The 18,289-nt window shown below is 35.7% G+C and overlaps 1 protein-coding gene across 1 annotated transcript in view; it reads right to left on the bottom strand.

Moving 5' to 3' along the window:
* Positions 1–670: 670 nt before the first annotated feature.
* The window catches only part of LOC118183970 (uncharacterized), a 62,730-nt gene continuing 45,111 nt past the window's right edge, over positions 671–18,289 (bottom strand). Inside the window, exons 3-6 of the mRNA XM_035353587.2 lie at positions 16,252–16,478; positions 12,561–12,997; positions 7,685–8,023; positions 671–2,860 (exon numbers count right to left, since the gene is read on the bottom strand). Coding sequence (XP_035209478.1) covers positions 2,689–2,860; positions 7,685–8,023; positions 12,561–12,997; positions 16,252–16,478 — 1,175 coding nt within the window. The 3' untranslated portion in view covers positions 671–2,688. The remainder of the gene's footprint in view (positions 2,861–7,684; positions 8,024–12,560; positions 12,998–16,251; positions 16,479–18,289) is intronic.

Raw genomic sequence — 18,289 nt, 5'->3', positions numbered from 1 at the left:
CTACTATTCTGCTGTTTCAAATGTAAACAAGCATATCCGCCATTTTATTTAAAAATGAGGCTTAACCTCACTTAAACAGCTTTTAAATTGTTGATAATTCTACAAATATTGCTTGCAGATTTCTTAAAGGCATAAAAATCTTAACAGGAAGATAAGAACAACATAATTCAATCATTTTTAAAGCACAAAATGCACACTTTACAAACATATAAGAGTAAAGAAACTGAGATCATTGAGCCGGGTAACAGAGTGGATTTTATATACGTTTGGTGCGCCTGATGGCAACCAAAATACGAGGTGAACATCTACATGTTACAGCAGTCCTATATACAAAATTTAAACGTTCTGAGGCTACTCGTTTTTGAGTTATGCGAGATACATACGTACGTAGTAACGTATAGACACCACTCATTTTAAATCAGTTTTATAATTTTTTTGGAGGAAACGAATCTTTTATTCTGTTCTGACGTACAGATATAACACAAAAACATCGTTAAATTACATTCGATAGCGGTCAAAATGGATATTTTCGTTGAAATATGCTGCCTGAAACTTTTTGCGATTAAATTACTTCCTTTTTACTTCGTACAAGGAAGTAAAAAAGTGTGTCTCTTAGTTTCTGTAATAAAGCTAAGTGTGAAATCTAATTGAAAGAAATTATACGAGAATATAAATTCACATATTTTATTTCCATAGCTCTGCTACAGCAAATATACAAACTACAATATAAACAAGTTAACATTTTTCTTGAAAGAAAACATTCTATATACAGCTGAAAATTTTGGCCGTTAGTTTGTTAAAGAGTTTGTTTATTTATCATATGAAAATTAAAAAAAAAAAAAAATATCACTTGCACTTACTTTAATAGCAATTACCCCTTTGTAAACATTTCTTTTTTTTTTTTATTTTGATGCTAAAATTACCTCCTTTCAAGTCAGCAAAACATTTCATAAAAACGTATGCAATACATATACATTTATTTAAAAGAAAGTATTCTTTTTAGCGCTAAACTGAAAAGAGCTGATTGTAATTAAAAAAGAAAATTACATAATTATTTGTGTTTATTGGAATATTTAAATTTCATTTGTGAGTTAATGTAAAAGAAGAATTCAAATTTTCTATGTAATGTTCTTAATTTACATTAATAATTTAAAAAAAAAATTGTATTTCTCAAAAAGGAATTTTTGTTTCATTATGAAATAGTTTTTATTTGCTTTATTTGATTGCAACAGTATTTAATTAGTCCGCGCTCAACTAATGTTATTAGTTTGTTTTATTTTAAAATTTTGTTCTAAATTTTTTGTTTCATTTTTTTAAAATATTTAGAAGGTATCAAACTACTCAAAAGTTTATTAAACCCTTTAATGCGATATGGCTTCATGTAGCCAAAGATTCATGTATTTGTGACCATCTATTGCAATGAATTCTGCATTATATGAATCTTTAGGCCTTTTTTGCATAGAGGAAACAAAAATGTTATGCAAGGGAAAATAAATATAATTGTACTTTCATCTTTTTTAACAAAGTAATTATGCTGAACTTTTCTGGGCAATTACGGAATCTGAGATTAGCCTCAGCTGTTTTTTAGTTTCTTTTGTATTTTGGCAATGCATTCCATGTATGTATCGATATGAAGTTTATTCCACCTATAATTTAACAATGCGGAATAAAATTAAAAAAGTATTTTTTGAAGCGTCGTATTTTCTATTCAAAGTAATAATAAAGCAATTCCAGTACCATTCCTTTCTTCGCTACACTTCTGGAAACATCAACAAAAATCGGATGAAATTTTATGAATAAATATATTAAAAGTTCCAAATGAAAGATGCTAAAACTTTAACACTGAATTTGGTTGAGTAACCAGCTCACTTGTGAATACATATAAGATGATCTAAGTAGAGACGGTGATTGTTAAGTGGTGTGCAAATAGGACACACTTGTTTAACAAACAATGAAACCAACCATTGTATTCTATAATCACAATGAACGTTTTACCAGAGTAAATATAACACGTTTTACCTATACAACTAAAGACTGCATATCGAGTCGGAATTATATTATTTATGGTGATTTTGCAAATCACAAAATAGCAAAACACACTCAGCTCTCTAACGTGTAATTCAAAAGTTAAACAGATAAATACTAAACTAACAGTGTTTGGTGTGGAAGTGTAATTACTATAAAGTCATATATTTAGTTGGTATTTTTTTCATATCAACCAACGGATGTTATTATAAAAAAAATTAAATAAATACAATATGTGACTGCGTTCAACACATCATTTTAAAAAATAATTCCACCCAGTTATGTAAATCTTTTGCTTCATTTTTCACTGTTAATTTATTAAAAAAATGCTTTAGGTGATGTTTAAAAACGGTTATCGATACTGATTTAAGCAATTGTCAGTTAACTTGATGTTGAGTGATACCTGAGTTTTTAAAGATTTTGGCACCACATTCTAATAGCTTATTACATCTGCTCTCAAAATATATACAAAAATTATTCATAAAATGTTTTAGGAAGTTCCTAAATGATATTTAATACACGTGACTTTGAACCTGATTCTTTGTGTGTTTTGTTATTGAGATCTACGCAAAATCATTCAGGAAGTTAAAATTGCCCTCGTTTCTGAAATCACCTGCATTTACTAGGTATGTTACACGTAATCACATAGTTATTTAACCGCTACTATCTTCTTCTGTTCTGTTGGCTACCGCAGAAGCAAGAAATGGGTAGCAGGAAGGCATCAATGTAAAACCCTCTGTGGGCTTCCCAGGCCAGCAATCTGTAGAGTTTGTACTGTTGTAGACAGGCGGATATGGTTTCCGTTCCACAAGTAGCTACGTAACCAGAGTTTTGCCTGGAAAAGATGTTGAACAATAAAAATATGCAAATAACACAGACATCAGATATTGCTTTTATATGCACATTTTATTTTTATTATTATACATGCAACTGTTTTAAACATATACATATTTTTCTTACAATTTTGTGTTGCCAGATTCAAAAAATAAATCAAGCTCGGCCCTTAGGAAAATCGTGACTAACGTTACGAGGAGCACTGTCTATGGATAGGCCGGAACAGATTTTAATAATGTCTTTTCTGTTCTTTAATTTGGTAAATTCTATTTTGTGGAAAGCTGCAGTTTAGAGTATACAAGTATTCAAAAGACACTATCAAAATATTAATTAGTCTTGAGACTTTATCACTCTGCCCAAGAAGCAGTTGCATAAATTATGCAACCGCAGTACACCGCAGTTGCATAAATTACCCCAAGTACACCGCAGCATAAACCCAAGTACACCGCAGTTGCATAAATTATGCAACTTCTATGCTACAACCGATGAAACTTAATCAGAGTGATCAGACATTTGAACAAAAATGGTCAAATTATGTTTAGTACATAAAGTTTTAGAAGGCAGAGAAAGGTCTCAGAAACAGAAATCAGTTGGTTCATAAAGACTCATCGGACAATCAGTCAGCAAGGAGCAAGGTCGCAGTCTAATAGTGAATATGCAGCACCAGTTTCCTGTCAAAAGCAGACAGCACTAAAAAACCCATAAAGAAACCCAGAATAGAAACAAATTTCGACATATGAGGTTAGTAGATACGTAGCATTCATTATTTATTCACAGCCATTGGTCAAACATGTTAGTTATACCATTGAAGTTAACATAAAATTTGGTGTTTCGATGAAATAAGTATTTAGATCCATTACATTAAATCAATAACTATGAAATTAGGTTAATAACTCTCTGTTGATTACTGCATCAGTTGTTGGAATCGATGCATAATCTGATTAATATTTTAACACTACATTACTAGAAATCATGGTCTCCGTATTACAGTATAACTGAAGAGGTATGCATCGCAATGCGACAAGATCAAGAGCACTTTATCATGTTTTGTTTCTAGTAGCTTATTCTTATCTGAGAAGCTCTTAAATCTTTACATTATCTCTAAAGATAAATTTCTTAAAGCATACTAATTTCTCAATTCTTTGTTTCTCAACTCAGCAGAACGCCGTTGAGTATGTTCGCACTTACCAGCTAAGTTTAGTATGCAATGAATATTATATTTTACTTCTCTTCTAAAGAAGGAATTTTATGTGACACTGCATTTCTCAAGTTGTTGCATTTTTTTCTTCCTTCACGTTCGTACGGGGTTCGTAGATTTGGAGTCAATAACGATGACACTGGATGAAGTATCGAAACACACTTTATTTAGCCAGTATTGTCAGGACAGCTCCAAAACACGTTTTACACTCGTCGGTGAACTACTATAAAACGATCAGCCACGTAGCCTCCAGGTTATCAGGCTATCACGGTGGAGACGGCTTCACCTCAAAGCACTAGAGTACAGCTCGCGACTCTGCTTGGTCGTTCTCGGAACTCCACGTACTCTCGAGACTCTCCACGCTATAACTCGCGATGTACTTGATGATACACGAGCACAGCTCCCGACTCTTTGGTTCAGTCGTTCCCGGAGCTCAACACGCTCTCTCGAAGATGCACTAACCGCGATACACTAAGAGACTCCTTCGGAGCACTCGACGACCCACTCGGCAACTCGATCGTCTCCTCACGGACTAACTAGATGAGACACTCTACGAGGCACACACACTCGATACTAACTATCTCGTCTTCTAGACGAGGCACACTTACACTGACTGCGGACCAGCAGGGTTTAAATAGCTTTCGGGTTGTGTTCGAGAACATTCTGGGCTAAACAGGTAAGAATTCGTTCCAGAAGGTTCTCCATCCGTCCATGGTATACCGCCAATTTTGTCGCCAAATGTCACCAAACGGGCGATTTCTCGCCCAATGTGGTAACCCTGCCTTCCCTTGCAATTTTATGGCAACCCTAAAAGTGCTTTGCGAGGAAGCTATCTTATCGCGCCTGTACATTTCGTAACACTGGCCCCTCCCAAGGACTGCATGTCCCGGGCAGTACAACCTTTGGTCAGAAACCTAATTCGATACAAACAAAACGTAATGAAACAAACATAAGGTATAAATAAATAACATAACTAAAGAAACAGAGATTTACACTATGTACAAGTTATATACACAAATTAAACACATCACAATTTTAATTATATACAAATTAAAGTTCAGAATGAATTTCAGTCTCAGTCTTTTCATTAAAATATACACGGGTCAAATATTTTTCCACTGCAGTTCTCAGATGTGTTTCTGTTTTGCATATCACAATCTGAAGATATAGTCCTTTCAGACTTTTCATCCACAGGAATATGTGAAACAATTTGTTCACCACTTTGTACTTCATTCTCAACAGGCATACAGTTCATCTCGGTATTTTTAGCAATTGATACATGCTTATTTTCCTCTATTTCTTGAAAGCCAGTTCCGATGTTTGCACCAGGGTCATGAACGGAATCCGATTCTTCACAAACAGAAGTATCCTCGCTTAAAATCAAGTTCGTGTCTGTACAACTTGTATTAGGAGACACATACTCAGTTTGTGAAATGGTAGAATATTCTTGCAATATTGGTGCACTCTGCGTAAGCTTCTTCCATCTCTGCATCACATGCATTTTCAGATAGTTCAATTCTTGCTTACTGCGACTTCGTAATTTCACTATCAGTTTCGACGAACTTAACAGTCGCATTTTCACTTTCTTCCACTTCCACTTCAAGCACTTGTGAATCAAAAGCTGCTTTCCCGTCTTTTATTTCTTCATGTTTTCGTTGTTTTCCTTTAATCCCATTAGATGTTTCATCCATCATGTCTTGATCTTTCTCAGGTACTTCATTAGCTACTTCCTTCATTTCTTCATCCTTTGATTTTTCAGATGCCAATTCTCTCATTTCCACATCGTCTTTTATGGCTCCAGTTTCTTCTGTAAGCTCCACTTTCAGCTATTGGAGTTGCTCTCGCACATTTTCTTGGCCGCCATTTATCTCTTTTCGTCGGGCTTTCTCCCCTTCTAGTCCGGCTTTGATCTCAGCTGTCATCTCTTTATACCCAGCTTTTATCTCATCATATCCGGCTTTTATCTCATCATATCCGGCTTCTATTTCATCATATCCGGCTTTCAACTCCTTCTGTCCGGCTCTGATCTCGGCTATGAAGTCCATCAAAGTCTTCATTTCCTCCGCCATGGCTATCCTCTGCAGGCGAGTCCCTGGCATTCACTCGCAAATCCCACTTCTGATACCAGTTGTTGCGTTTTTTTCTTCGTTCATGTTCGTACGGGGTTCGTAGATTTGGAGTGAATAACACTGGATGAAGTATTGAAACAAACTTTATTTAGCCAGTATTGTCAGGACAGCTCCAAAACACGTTTTACACTCGTCGGTGAACTACTATAAAACGATCAGCCACGCAGCCTCCAGGTTATCAGGCTATCACGGTGGAGACGGCTTCACGGCAAAGCACTAGAGTACAGCTCGCGACTCTGCTTGGTCGTTCTCAGAACTCCACGTACTCTCGAGACTCTCTACGCTATAACTCGCGATGCACTTGATGATACACGAGCACAGCTCCCGACTCTTCGGTTCAGTCGTTCCCGGAGCTCAACACGCTCTCTCGAAGATGCACTAACCGCGATACACTAAGAGACTCCTTCGGAGCACTCGACGACCCACTCGGCACTCACTGGCCGGCTGACAACTCGATCGTCTCCGCACGGACTAACTAGATGAGACACTCTACGAGGCACACACACTCGATACTAACGATCTCGCCCTCTAGACGGAGTACACTCACACTGACTGCGGACCAGCAGAGTTTAAATAGCTTTCGGCTTGTGTTCGAGAACATTTTGGGCTAAACCGGTAAGAATTCGTTCCAGAAGGTTCTCCATGGTATATCGCCAATTTTGTCGCCAAATGGGCGATTTCTCGCCAAATGTGGCAACTTTGTCTTCCCTTTCAATTTTATGGCAACCCTAAAACTGATTTGCGAGGAAGCTATCTTACCGCGCCTGTACATTTCGTAACAATATTATATCGTACTTCTCTTATAAAGAAGGAATTTTATGTGAGACTGCATTTCTCAAGTTTTGTGAAAGTGCTGTGGGAGGAAGAACTGAAGTAGTGTATTGAATCATGTTGATGTTTTGTAATGACATTTCAACTTGAGAAATCAAGTTCACGGATCTTTAAAGGATAAGAATCAGCCAACCATTTGCAGCCAGTCTGGAACATGTAGTATCAGAGTAATGAAAAAAGGGAATTAATCTTCGCTAGTTAATTGATGGATTGATTACACTGAGGACTATGAAAATGTATTAATTTCTTCATAATAGCTACAATATATATTGAGTAGGTCAGCAAATTATTACCATATAAAAAATTAAGTCCATTGCTATCATAGTAACAAATTTTGCTTCTGTTCTTACAACGATATGGTATTTCATAATTTATTATTATCTTAATGTAAAATGTGAAGTAAAATGCTTTGTAGAGGAATTAAGAGGACAAATAAAGGTAAACTTAATATAAAATATACAAAAAAATCTCGTTTTCTGCGAGCCACACAAGATGAAAATAAAATATTAAAGGAAATAGACAATAAGAAAATAGAAATATAACAGAAAAGTTTGAGATAACAGTATATGGTATGTTCGATTTCAGTCTCGTCAAAATTTCTAATCCTGCTGAAATATAGAAGCTCTCGAAAAGAAAAATTAAAGAAATATGATTTGAATCAACTTACTCGCACTCTTCAATGCGAACTGTCTGGGTATAGTTGGCTCCCGTTTCTTCAAATTCAACGTTCACAATAATTTTCCATTGCCCTGCAGTGTTGATAGCTCTGAGTGGCTTGGCATAATACACATTAGAGGAGCAACCAGTAGAATTGCTGGCCTCGTTCTGTGTTGGAGCAATGACTTTACCCTCGAAAGAGTAAGAAACGGCAGTAGATTGAAGTGGTGCTGAATTCTCAAGCACTTTATTGAGGCTGTCGTCGACTAGGTTGGATGAGGCGCTTATGTCCACCAAGAAATGATCTAAAGGATGCCTATTTCTTTCGATTGCGTCTTTGATTTGCTCTCTGAAATGGGAAAGTAACAAAAACAATAATAATAATAGTAATAATACTCTAATACTAGTATTGAAAGAACTTTCAATTCTCACTGCTTATAATCTTTCCGTGTAATAATACAAAGGAATATCAGCAATATAACGAACATAATATCTATTGCTAAAAACAAATGTAAAGGAACGCTGATAATATTATAAGCTTGATCCTCACTATAACAGAGATAATGAGCATTGCTCTTTGCAGTTCACTGAAAAGAGCAATGCTCATTATCTCTGTTATAGTGAGTATTAATATGATTCAAAGGGCATTATTATAATAAAATCCTATCTGCCACTGATGGATTGTGAAAAAAAATTCATTACTAATACTGCAAAAGACCTCAGTATTATTTAATTCATAATACAGTAATGATAGGAAATATGGTTATATTTATAATATAACAATTTGAAGATAAGGAAACTACAATAATATTATGAATACCGATCAAACAAACCGCTGTAATTCATATACAAATACATGAATACGTATAAAATTTTGGACTGTATAATGCACACACACTCATATATATATATATATATACATACACACACAGGGTGCGGAAGGGAAACTACTTTATTTTAAAAATGAATAAAACAAATAGTATAAGCGATATCAGTTTATTTTTTTCCAAGTTATAGAGAGAACACTTAAAGTTTTTTTTATTACGGTTTAAAAATAGTATCATTAAGGTGGCCTCCTTTCTGGTCAATGCATTGAGATAGTCGAGTTTTGAAGTTTCTTTCTACTTTTACTAGCATATCAACGGGTATGTTGTCGATAGCAGCTTTAATATTGTTCTTCAGTTGAGGCAGGGTCTTTGGAGGTTAGAGCTTTCAGATAGTGCCCCCCCCGAAAAAAAAACATGGGGCTAAATCAGGAGAGCGCGCTGGCCACTGACAATCGCCTTGTAAGGAGATAAGGCGTCCAGGGAAATGTTCTCCAAAAAATCATGGTCTAATGATTCCTATTCTAGAAAATGCGCACCAAACAGTCACACGTTCTGTATGGAGGGACTGCTCATGAAATTCTCGGGGATTCATGCCACTCCATTATCGCATGTTTTGCTTAATGCATGCTGCAGCCGGAAAGATGAAACTGATCCTTATCGCTAAAGAACACAAGGGCATCACGAGGCGTATTGTCAATAACGACTTTGCATACATTGTTTCGTGAAAGAAAATCGCGGGGATTAAGTTTTTGCACCACTGCTAATTTATATGGATGAAAATGCAGTACGTTGAAAAGTACGACTCCACGGAGAACGCTCCCTCCTCTCTCGTCTACTGCATGACCGGTACTAAACCTACATGACATAAAACTTTAGATACCGCTCTTTTCAATGAGACTGTGTTTTAAGAGTCTGACATGTGGTTCGGCGCGTATAACCTCTTAGGTTTTGCGCCAGAATATGGACAAACCAACCAACCCTTTTTCAATGAGCGCCACCCTACCCTTCTCGGAATAAATGTCGCTAGATGGCGTGCGTTTCAAATAAGGAAGTTTCCCTTCCGCCCCCTGTATAAGTTATAAATCATGAAAGAAAGTTGCTAACTTTAATTTAGCAATAGTCCTTTTAATTCCGCATTTTAATTTGGCTACATCTCTAGCTAACATGTGCGATTGCATCTGTCCATTCTCTGTATCATCCAAAGTCTGAAAAACATGTGATACGCTACGAAACGTTGCGGGATGCATATCGCACCCGAAGTGATATATAAACCAGAATATTTGTGCTTAAAATTTAGTCATCAAGAAATAAAATAATATTTACAGTTATTAAATATATAATAAATTTTACAGCCAGTGCCTGCAAAATTTTTCTTCGTTATGCATCTCAGTATCTACGCATCTCTATTATTCTAGCTATGCATCGTACAGAATCATCAAGATATCTACAGAACTATTATTATAATTAATATAGTCAATAGGATGTAGTAATTGTGATAATTCGGTGTAGATAACTTGAGGATTTGAAGATAGCGAAGATACATCAGATGGCATAACGGAAAACAAAATACTTGCAGACAATTGGCGTAGTTTATAATTTTATTTCTCGATGATTAATTCTGAGAACACATATCCTCGTTTACATATCTCTTATGAGTGCGATAAGGACCTCATAACCTTTCGTAGCATATCGAATTTTTTAGACAATGACCACGCAGAGAACAGAACGATGCAACAGCATACACTGAATTGACAAAAGTCATGGGATTATGCAAATATACAGATGATATAAGACTTTAGATCTGCAAATATACAGTCAATATGCAAATATACAGATGGCAGTAGTATCGCGTAGAAAATATATAAATACGAAGTGCTTTGGCAGGGCTTTCATTTGTGTTCAAGTTATTCATGTGAAGAGGCTTTGACGTGATTATGGCCGCACGACGAGAATTAACGGACTTTGAACGCGGAATGGTAATTGGAGCTAGACGCATGGGTCATTCCATTTCGGATATCGTTAGGGAATTCAACATTCCGAGATCCACAGTGTCAAGAGTGTGCAGAGAGTATCTAATTTCAGGCATAGCATCCCACCATGGACAGCGCAGTGGCCGACCACCTGCACTTAACGACCGAGACCAGCAACGTCTGCGTATAGTTGTCAATGTTCACAGACAAGCAACACTGCGTCAAATAACCGCAGAAATCAATGTGGGACGTACGAGGGACGTGTCCGATAGGACAGTGAGGCGAAATTTGTCTTTCTTGGGCTATGCCAGCAGAAGACCGACTCGAGTGCCTTTACTGACAGCATGACATTGCCTGCAGCGACTCTCGTGGGCTCGTGAGCATATCGGTTTGGAAAACCGTGGCTTGGTCAGATGAGTCACGATTTCAGTTGGTGAGAGCTGATGGTAGGGTTCGAGTGTGGCGCAGACCCCACGAAGCCATGGACCCAAGTTGTCAACAAGGCACTGTTCAAGCTGGTGGTGGTTCCATAATGGTCAGGGCTGTTTTTATATGGCATGGACTCGGTTCTCTGGTGCAACTGAACCGATCATTGACTGGAAATGGATACCTTCAGTTATTTGGAGATCACTTACAGCCATTCATGGACTTCACGTACTCAAACAACGATGGGATTTTTATGGATGACAATGCGCCATGTCACCGGGCCACAATTGTTCGCGATTGGTTAGAAGAACATTCTGGACAATTCCAGCGAATGATCTGGCCACCTAGATCGCCCGACATGAATCCCATCGAACATTTATGGGACATCATCGAGAGGTCAGTTCGTGCCCAAAACCCTGCACCGTCAACACTTTCACAATTATGGACGTCTATAGAGGCAGCATGGCTCAATATTCCTGCAGGGGACTTCCAACGACTTGTTGAGTCCATGCCACGTCGAGTTGCTGCACTTCGCCGGGAAAAAGGAGGACCGACAAAATATTAGGAGGTATCCCATGACTTTTGTCACTTCAGTGTACTTTAGCTAGAGAAAGGCAAGCCAAAAAATAAGTGCGCATTTCAGGAAAGCTTATTTAGAGTTGATTACTTTGTTTAAGATTTGAACGGTGATTAGACAAGAACTAACCGCAGTGCAGGATTAAAAATGACGTAATGCAGATTAGTTTTCAAGTGACGCAGTTTAGATTCCAGAAAGGGAATGTAGTGAAATTAAAATTAGGAATTAAAAGGACTACTGCTAAAGTAAAGTTAGTAATTTTTTTCATATTTTATATCTTATGTATGAATTTTATATACATAAATATATGGACATATATCTTACATACATATATGAACTGAATTTATATTAAAATACTGAAATTCAAATTTAGATTTATACTGATTTTATAGGAAACGTTTTCGTACTTGATGAGACACCGAAATCAAAATGACCTCCATATACAAATACCCAAGATGGCAAAAGCCGCAGAAGTAAAAACATTCAGTGGATTATCTCCTTTATTATGAAAACAAGTAGTCAGGACTACCGAAACTCTTTGTAAGTGCGAACTCCTTTATTTTATTACGTATGATGTCCCGATCTACCGTTAGGTGGAAAAAGTATAAAATAATATAGTTTTTATTTAGTGGATGGATGGGCTTTCATTGACTTAAATTATAAAACTGCGATCCTCTTTTGGACATTTTTCAAAAGAATCTAAGCAGATCTTTAGCTTAGTAGGATATCTTTGGGTTACTTATTATTCTAACCGTTTAGGTGGGTTACTTCTAACCGTTTAGCGATCAGCGGTGAGGGTGACCAGCCCACTTATCAAGCGACTGGTGATCGAGGCATGCGTTTAAAAGTAATTAAAAAAATTCCTTAAAAGAATTTGTACATAATTTTGTGAATTGGTTCCATTAAAAACCTCATTATGTGAATTAAGAGATAAGTTCTGCCTAATTATATGAACAAATCCCTCAGCCAGGTACTACAGACAGTTACTTCTGCTGTAACTAAATTGTCACTCAGATTTGTGCAACAAAGTATGCAGTGTACAAAGGGGAGCAGCCTTGTTTAAAATCCTGGCTAGAAAATACTTACTTTGGATACTCTGGGTCTTGTAAACAGTAAGTCAGGTTGTTATTCCTTGCACAGACAGGTGTCTCAATGTCGTGATAGTGAGATTTGCTAGTAGTCATTATAGAAGGAACAGCAGAAGTTGGTTTTGGGGTTGTTGTAACTGTCAGCGTTGATGCAGTTGTAGAAGTTGTTTCTAACTTGCTTTGAGTCTTGGTTTCAGTTACTGGAAGATGGTAGCGAGTGGCATTTGGTTTCCAAGCCTGCCATGTTGGAGAGCTCTTTGCGCTCGATTTGTCAACGGGAGAGTACTGAAATATGTAAGATGGAGTAGTTCTGTGGTTTTTTAGTTCTTCTGGTGTAGTTTTTTTCGGGGAAGCTGTAGTCTTTGGTGCTTTTGTTGTGAATGAGATGGATTTTGTCGTCGCTGTAGTACCATTCTTAGGCGTCTTCGTAAGAAGCTACAAAATTCAAAAGAAATGTCAAAAGAAATTTGTGACGTCTGAAGTAAGTTTCAGATTTCCTATAAACATTGAAGTTTTGTAAAGAGTAAAGAAGGAAATTTTCTAAATTTCTGGTAGATTATCAACAATAATTCTCTTATATGCAGATAACTTCTTTTAATTATAAAAGAAGTATTTTTGTTTCATATATGAAAATATTTTCACATAGGTATCCGACTACGTTCTGATTGTCAATTTTAAAGAAATTGTTCAAAAAAAATTTATTACTTTAATTTAAAGCTTATATTTTTAGCTTCCAAAAACTATTTTTGTTTTTGTCTCCCCGGTGATTAGAAGTAGAGTTATGGCTGTTTTTGTTCTACACCATGAACCGGAAGTTGCTGTTTAAAGGGCCGAAAGTTGCTGTTTAAATGGCAGGAAGTTGATATTTAAGGGACACAGACAGCTCTAAATAAGAATATTTCATTTGAATACTGTTGGCGATATTCAAAAGATGATTTGAAATATATATATTATTATTATGTGCTTGGAAGCAAGATTACTTTCGAAATTTCAGTATTATATTTGGCAACATTTCCGTTTGTCTTTACATTCTGATTTGATTATACTCTGATTTAGCGTGCTTGCTGTTATTAAGTATTATTTTTTATCTCATTCTGCTTTGTTATTTTAACATTGTGATAAAAATATTTTCACTTTATTATTGTAAACGTCGTAATGGGTCGGCGTGGAACTTTTCGTTCTAAAAAACGGCGATTTGCTGGAAACAGATATACTGTGACAGCTTTTGCCAGTGAATCGAAACTAGGAAACAATAAAACATTTTCTGAAAATTATAATGAAGCTAATCATGTTGCTGGTAATGAAGCTGGTAATAGAATATTCGATGTTGAAATTCTAAAATCTGTATTTTCTGCATTATCCTGTCCAGTGTGTTTCGAAACTCAAAACAATGAGAGTTTTAATAACGTATCATACCAAAAGTATCATACCAAAACAAGTGTTTGTTGAGTTGACAACATTGTGTCTTGGTTCCTATATAGGAATAATACAGTTTAATAATGGATTTTTGGGTATGTTAAAAATATCGGCAAAACTTAATATGAAACATGGACAATATACTGTCAAGGGATATAACTGTATTGATAAAACTCGGATTGTCGTTTCAAAACGGCATTCTTTACATTCCGCAAAAATCACAAGAAAAAAATTAAGAGCTTCTTTAAAGGAAAACTCTTCTAAACTAAGAGTTAGCAGAAGGTGTAATATACAAAACAGGGCAGTTTTAGCAATGTAATATATCAATTCCTAATATATTTTCTAAAGACAAAACTTTAAATTTGTTTTTGAGAAACGTTTTTGTCAACATTTCTAATACGAAAAACACCGTAACTTAAAATATTACTATAGCAATTTTATGATACTTCCCACAAATATTCTGTAGAATATTGGGAATTAAATGGACTAAAAGTTTAGGTTTATATACATATTTAAGATTTTTGCAGACAATTTTGCAAATGAAGAGAGGAAAATTTCTCGAAAAATAGCTAATGTATGTACTCAAACAGGTACATTTAATAGACATTTTGTTTTATGCCTTAGATTTTAGTCCATTTTATTCCTTATGCTTTAATAACTGTAAGTGAAAAAAATAATCATATCAAGCAGGAATTTAAACCACGAATGCTGGTTTCTTTCGAGTTCTTTTATAAGTAAAATACTGATAAATAATTTTGAGGGAACTAATCTCGTGATACTGAAATTTGAATACATTTTTGATCCAAAATGTGAGAAAAAAGTAAAAATTACATTTTAATAATATGTTTATAAACTGTTTCTATCATTTTAAGTAGCATTCTGCTTATTAACACCAAAAATGATTTTATTTGTACACTTTTTCAAAATTAGGGTATAGAACGTAGTCGGATACCTTTTAAAAAATAGGCAGAATTTTAAAAGAAATGCCTATAAAAAGTATTTTTCGCATATTTAGGAAGCGAAAGTTACACAAAATAAATAAGTGGTAAAGCAGGACAGATTACAAATAGAGGAATATGGCTATTTGTAATATCCTATTTAAAATAGAGTTCCTTGAAAGCTAGAACAGTGAAGAACTGTGTAGCGACTATTCGTTGAGTTCTTCTTGCGTAACAACTCCGGAGAAGGGTTAAATTACTTTTTATTCCACCTCAAAATATATTTATGATGGCCCCTCTTGGGCGTACAAGAAGCCTTCACTTAGACTTTAACTCTGAATAGAAAATATAAAACTAATTTAATGCTAGATAAATTTAATCAGCCGAAGTTGGACAGAATCAATCCCTGAAATTGGCTTTTGATTAAGAATACCGACGCATACTAGCAGGCACGTAATAAGTACGGCCGTAGAAGAGCAAGCTTTAATAGCAACAACAAGCTTAATAGCAACAACATGGCTGAAAGGCAGAACACGTTCTCCCACTGAAGTAACCCAGACTTCAGCTTAAATATTCGCTCCTACCTTATTTCCAAACTCGAAATATTGAAAATTCATTCTGGCAGGTAGCTAGAAAATTAGAAGGAAAGTCTTCTTCCAAAATTAAAAATAACTATTAGAAAAATAAAGTAAAACCCTACAGATCATTGTGGACTTTGTAAAACGGCTTGATAGAAATGAATCTCTCACGAACATCTGACTTAAGTTATTAGTTTGAGAAAAACATTCTAAAAGGTTAAATTGGAAAAGAAAAGAGAAAATGTAAAATTTTAATTAAACACATTTGGAGGGCATTCAGATATACATCATTCTTTTTTCATGACCAAAAAATTTTGCCTGTATAAATTTGGAATGATTTTTTGAAATCTGCATATTAGTAAAAAGAGGAGATGGTTTGAAACTTTCTTAAACTTCAGGCTAGCTTGCAGAACTCGTTATTTTCTGACAATATATAAAACAAACGGACAAAACATAAAACGGTAGTAAACAACAAGAAGCAGAAAACAGTAGGGAAAAGAGCAAAAGGGTTAAAATATCCAAACTTCGAAAGTGACAACAAGAAAAGTGTTTAAAACGAAAAGCATTAAAAATACAAAAAGTACAAACATTTGGTTACATTAACTAAGAGCTTCAAAACAATAGCATATCAGGCAGGAATTTAAACCACGAATGCTGGTTTCTTTCGAGTTCTTTTCTGAATTGCAAGTACATAAAACTGGACAATAAATGTATTATTAATTGCGACAATATTAATTCAACTCCAGCTACAACTCACCTTTTGTAAATCTTTGATTCTTGCGTGATACGTTTCGTCTGATTCATCTTCAGCGATACTGCTGCTTTCTTCTGATTGCTTCACTGCCTGGTTTTCAGAAATATCTATCTCGGGAAAGAAAAAAGGATCATATGCTTCTGTGTATTCGTATACGTAAGGATTCTCCGTTTGTTTGGCCACGTATATAGACAAATCCTCTGGTAGGTGAAGAGCTGCCCTTTCGCTGCCTATAGTAAAGGATACAAATCCGAGAATTCAATCATTTAAAATGATATCTACTCCTCAAGTGAATGTTAAAATTGTAGATAACCTATAATTTGTTCGTTATGAGGTTGTGAGGAATCAATGTTACAAAATTAAACTGAGTTTGACTTAATCCAAATAATTAATCTGGCTTTCTTAGATTGCTGGATGAGTTATCCCCACCCCCGTCTTGGCTTTTCAATACCTTGTACAGTCATTAGGTTATTTTGAAGCAAGAGGCGGGAAAAAACAGCAATACTTTTCCCTGGGACTTGAATCCGGACGTCTCGAATGCGCAACGAGTGTGATACCGTTACACCATGAAGGCATACTGGAAGGAAGGAAAAATACTTTATATACCCCCTTTTAAAGGGCAATCGGGGATGAGGGGACTCACTCGCCAAATGGTGGTGGTGACAATTATCGTCCACTCCTAGGATTTGGCGATTGAGTCTCCTAATCCCCATTCGCCCTTTAAAAAGGGGAGTATATAAGGCATTTTCTTCCTCCTTCCAGCATGCCTTCGTGGTGTAACGGTAACATACTCGAGAGGTCCGAGTTCGAGTCCCAGTGAGGGCATTACACATTTTTCACATCTGTTACTTCAAAATAACCTAGTGACTCTATAACCTGAAGCAATAAATTTTAAACCAAAGCTAGGATTTATTTGAACTTCAGCGTGACTTTACAGAAACTAAACAATTAATAAAATTGACTTCCGCTTCCAGCGGTCGAGAGAGATAACAACGATTCATTTCATTTACAAGTCAAGGTTTATCTTTATGGCATAGAAGGTTTACTATTTCACAGCTATTTAATTTCTATCGAAGGTGCTCACTAGCTCGTGATAACAGCGCTAACAGAGCTCTGACAGTAACAGAGGAGTTTCCCCATAGTATGCTGAGACAGTCAATATTTTCTCTCAAATTTATACTCTCGCTCAGTATTAAGTATTAACATTCACTTCATTTGATAGTAAGGTGGTAATGAAATTGTCATTATCAGCTGATTATTCAAATGAAATAAAGGAATGATTTTAACATAAGAAATGGTGTGTTGATCAAAATATGCTTCTCAAGGAGTTCCTCTCGTGCTGTTATGGTGTAGCAGATACTACAAATTTGAAGTTCGAGCATGAGTGAGTGTATGATCGATTTTCCAGCGAATAAATTATTAAAGACATGCGACAAGCTGACCACTTGTTCAGGGCATACGCTCACGCACACCTAAGCTCACGCTCAAGAAAGCAGATTTCGGGCACTGCCGGCCTTTAGTTTAAATTATTAAAGAAATCCTTACACTCAAATCCCAACTGAAGTTGGTGAACGATAAATTACCATCAAATTAAAGCTGCTAGAATGAATGTCTGTTCTATTTAGGAAGAATATGGAGAATAAAGGCATTTTCCTTTCTTGTGCTCTTAGAGTAAAATGTGTGAAACAGTGTTCGGCAATACACAATTCTCGATGTTTCGAGTATGGGAATGGCTAAAGTTTCCAAAATAATTCGTGGAAGAAAGCTCCATACATGTTCCTGAAATTACACTGGTGAACATCAGTTAGTCACAGCATTAAACGTGGTCGATTGGGATCTTGTTTACCGCACACCACCTAGTAATCTTTAAAGGGAGGTTAAGTAGTAGGAAACAGCACAAGTAACACATCTTTACAGATTTACATTTCTAAATAGCTATACACTTCAACTAATTTATCTTTTATGCATTTACACTGCGCATCTGCAACGTTTTACGGCTAATGATGCTTTTTAATAAATTCCAGCAAATCTGCTAAAGAAA

This window comes from Stegodyphus dumicola, chromosome 3, assembly GCF_044657685.1.
Source record: "Stegodyphus dumicola isolate Sdum_Otavi_A_Nest chromosome 3, ASM4465768v1".
Lineage (NCBI taxonomy): Eukaryota > Metazoa > Arthropoda > Arachnida > Araneae > Eresidae > Stegodyphus > Stegodyphus dumicola.
The sequence above is the reverse complement of the archived record's forward strand: the minus strand, read 5'-3'. Positions and strand labels throughout refer to the sequence as shown.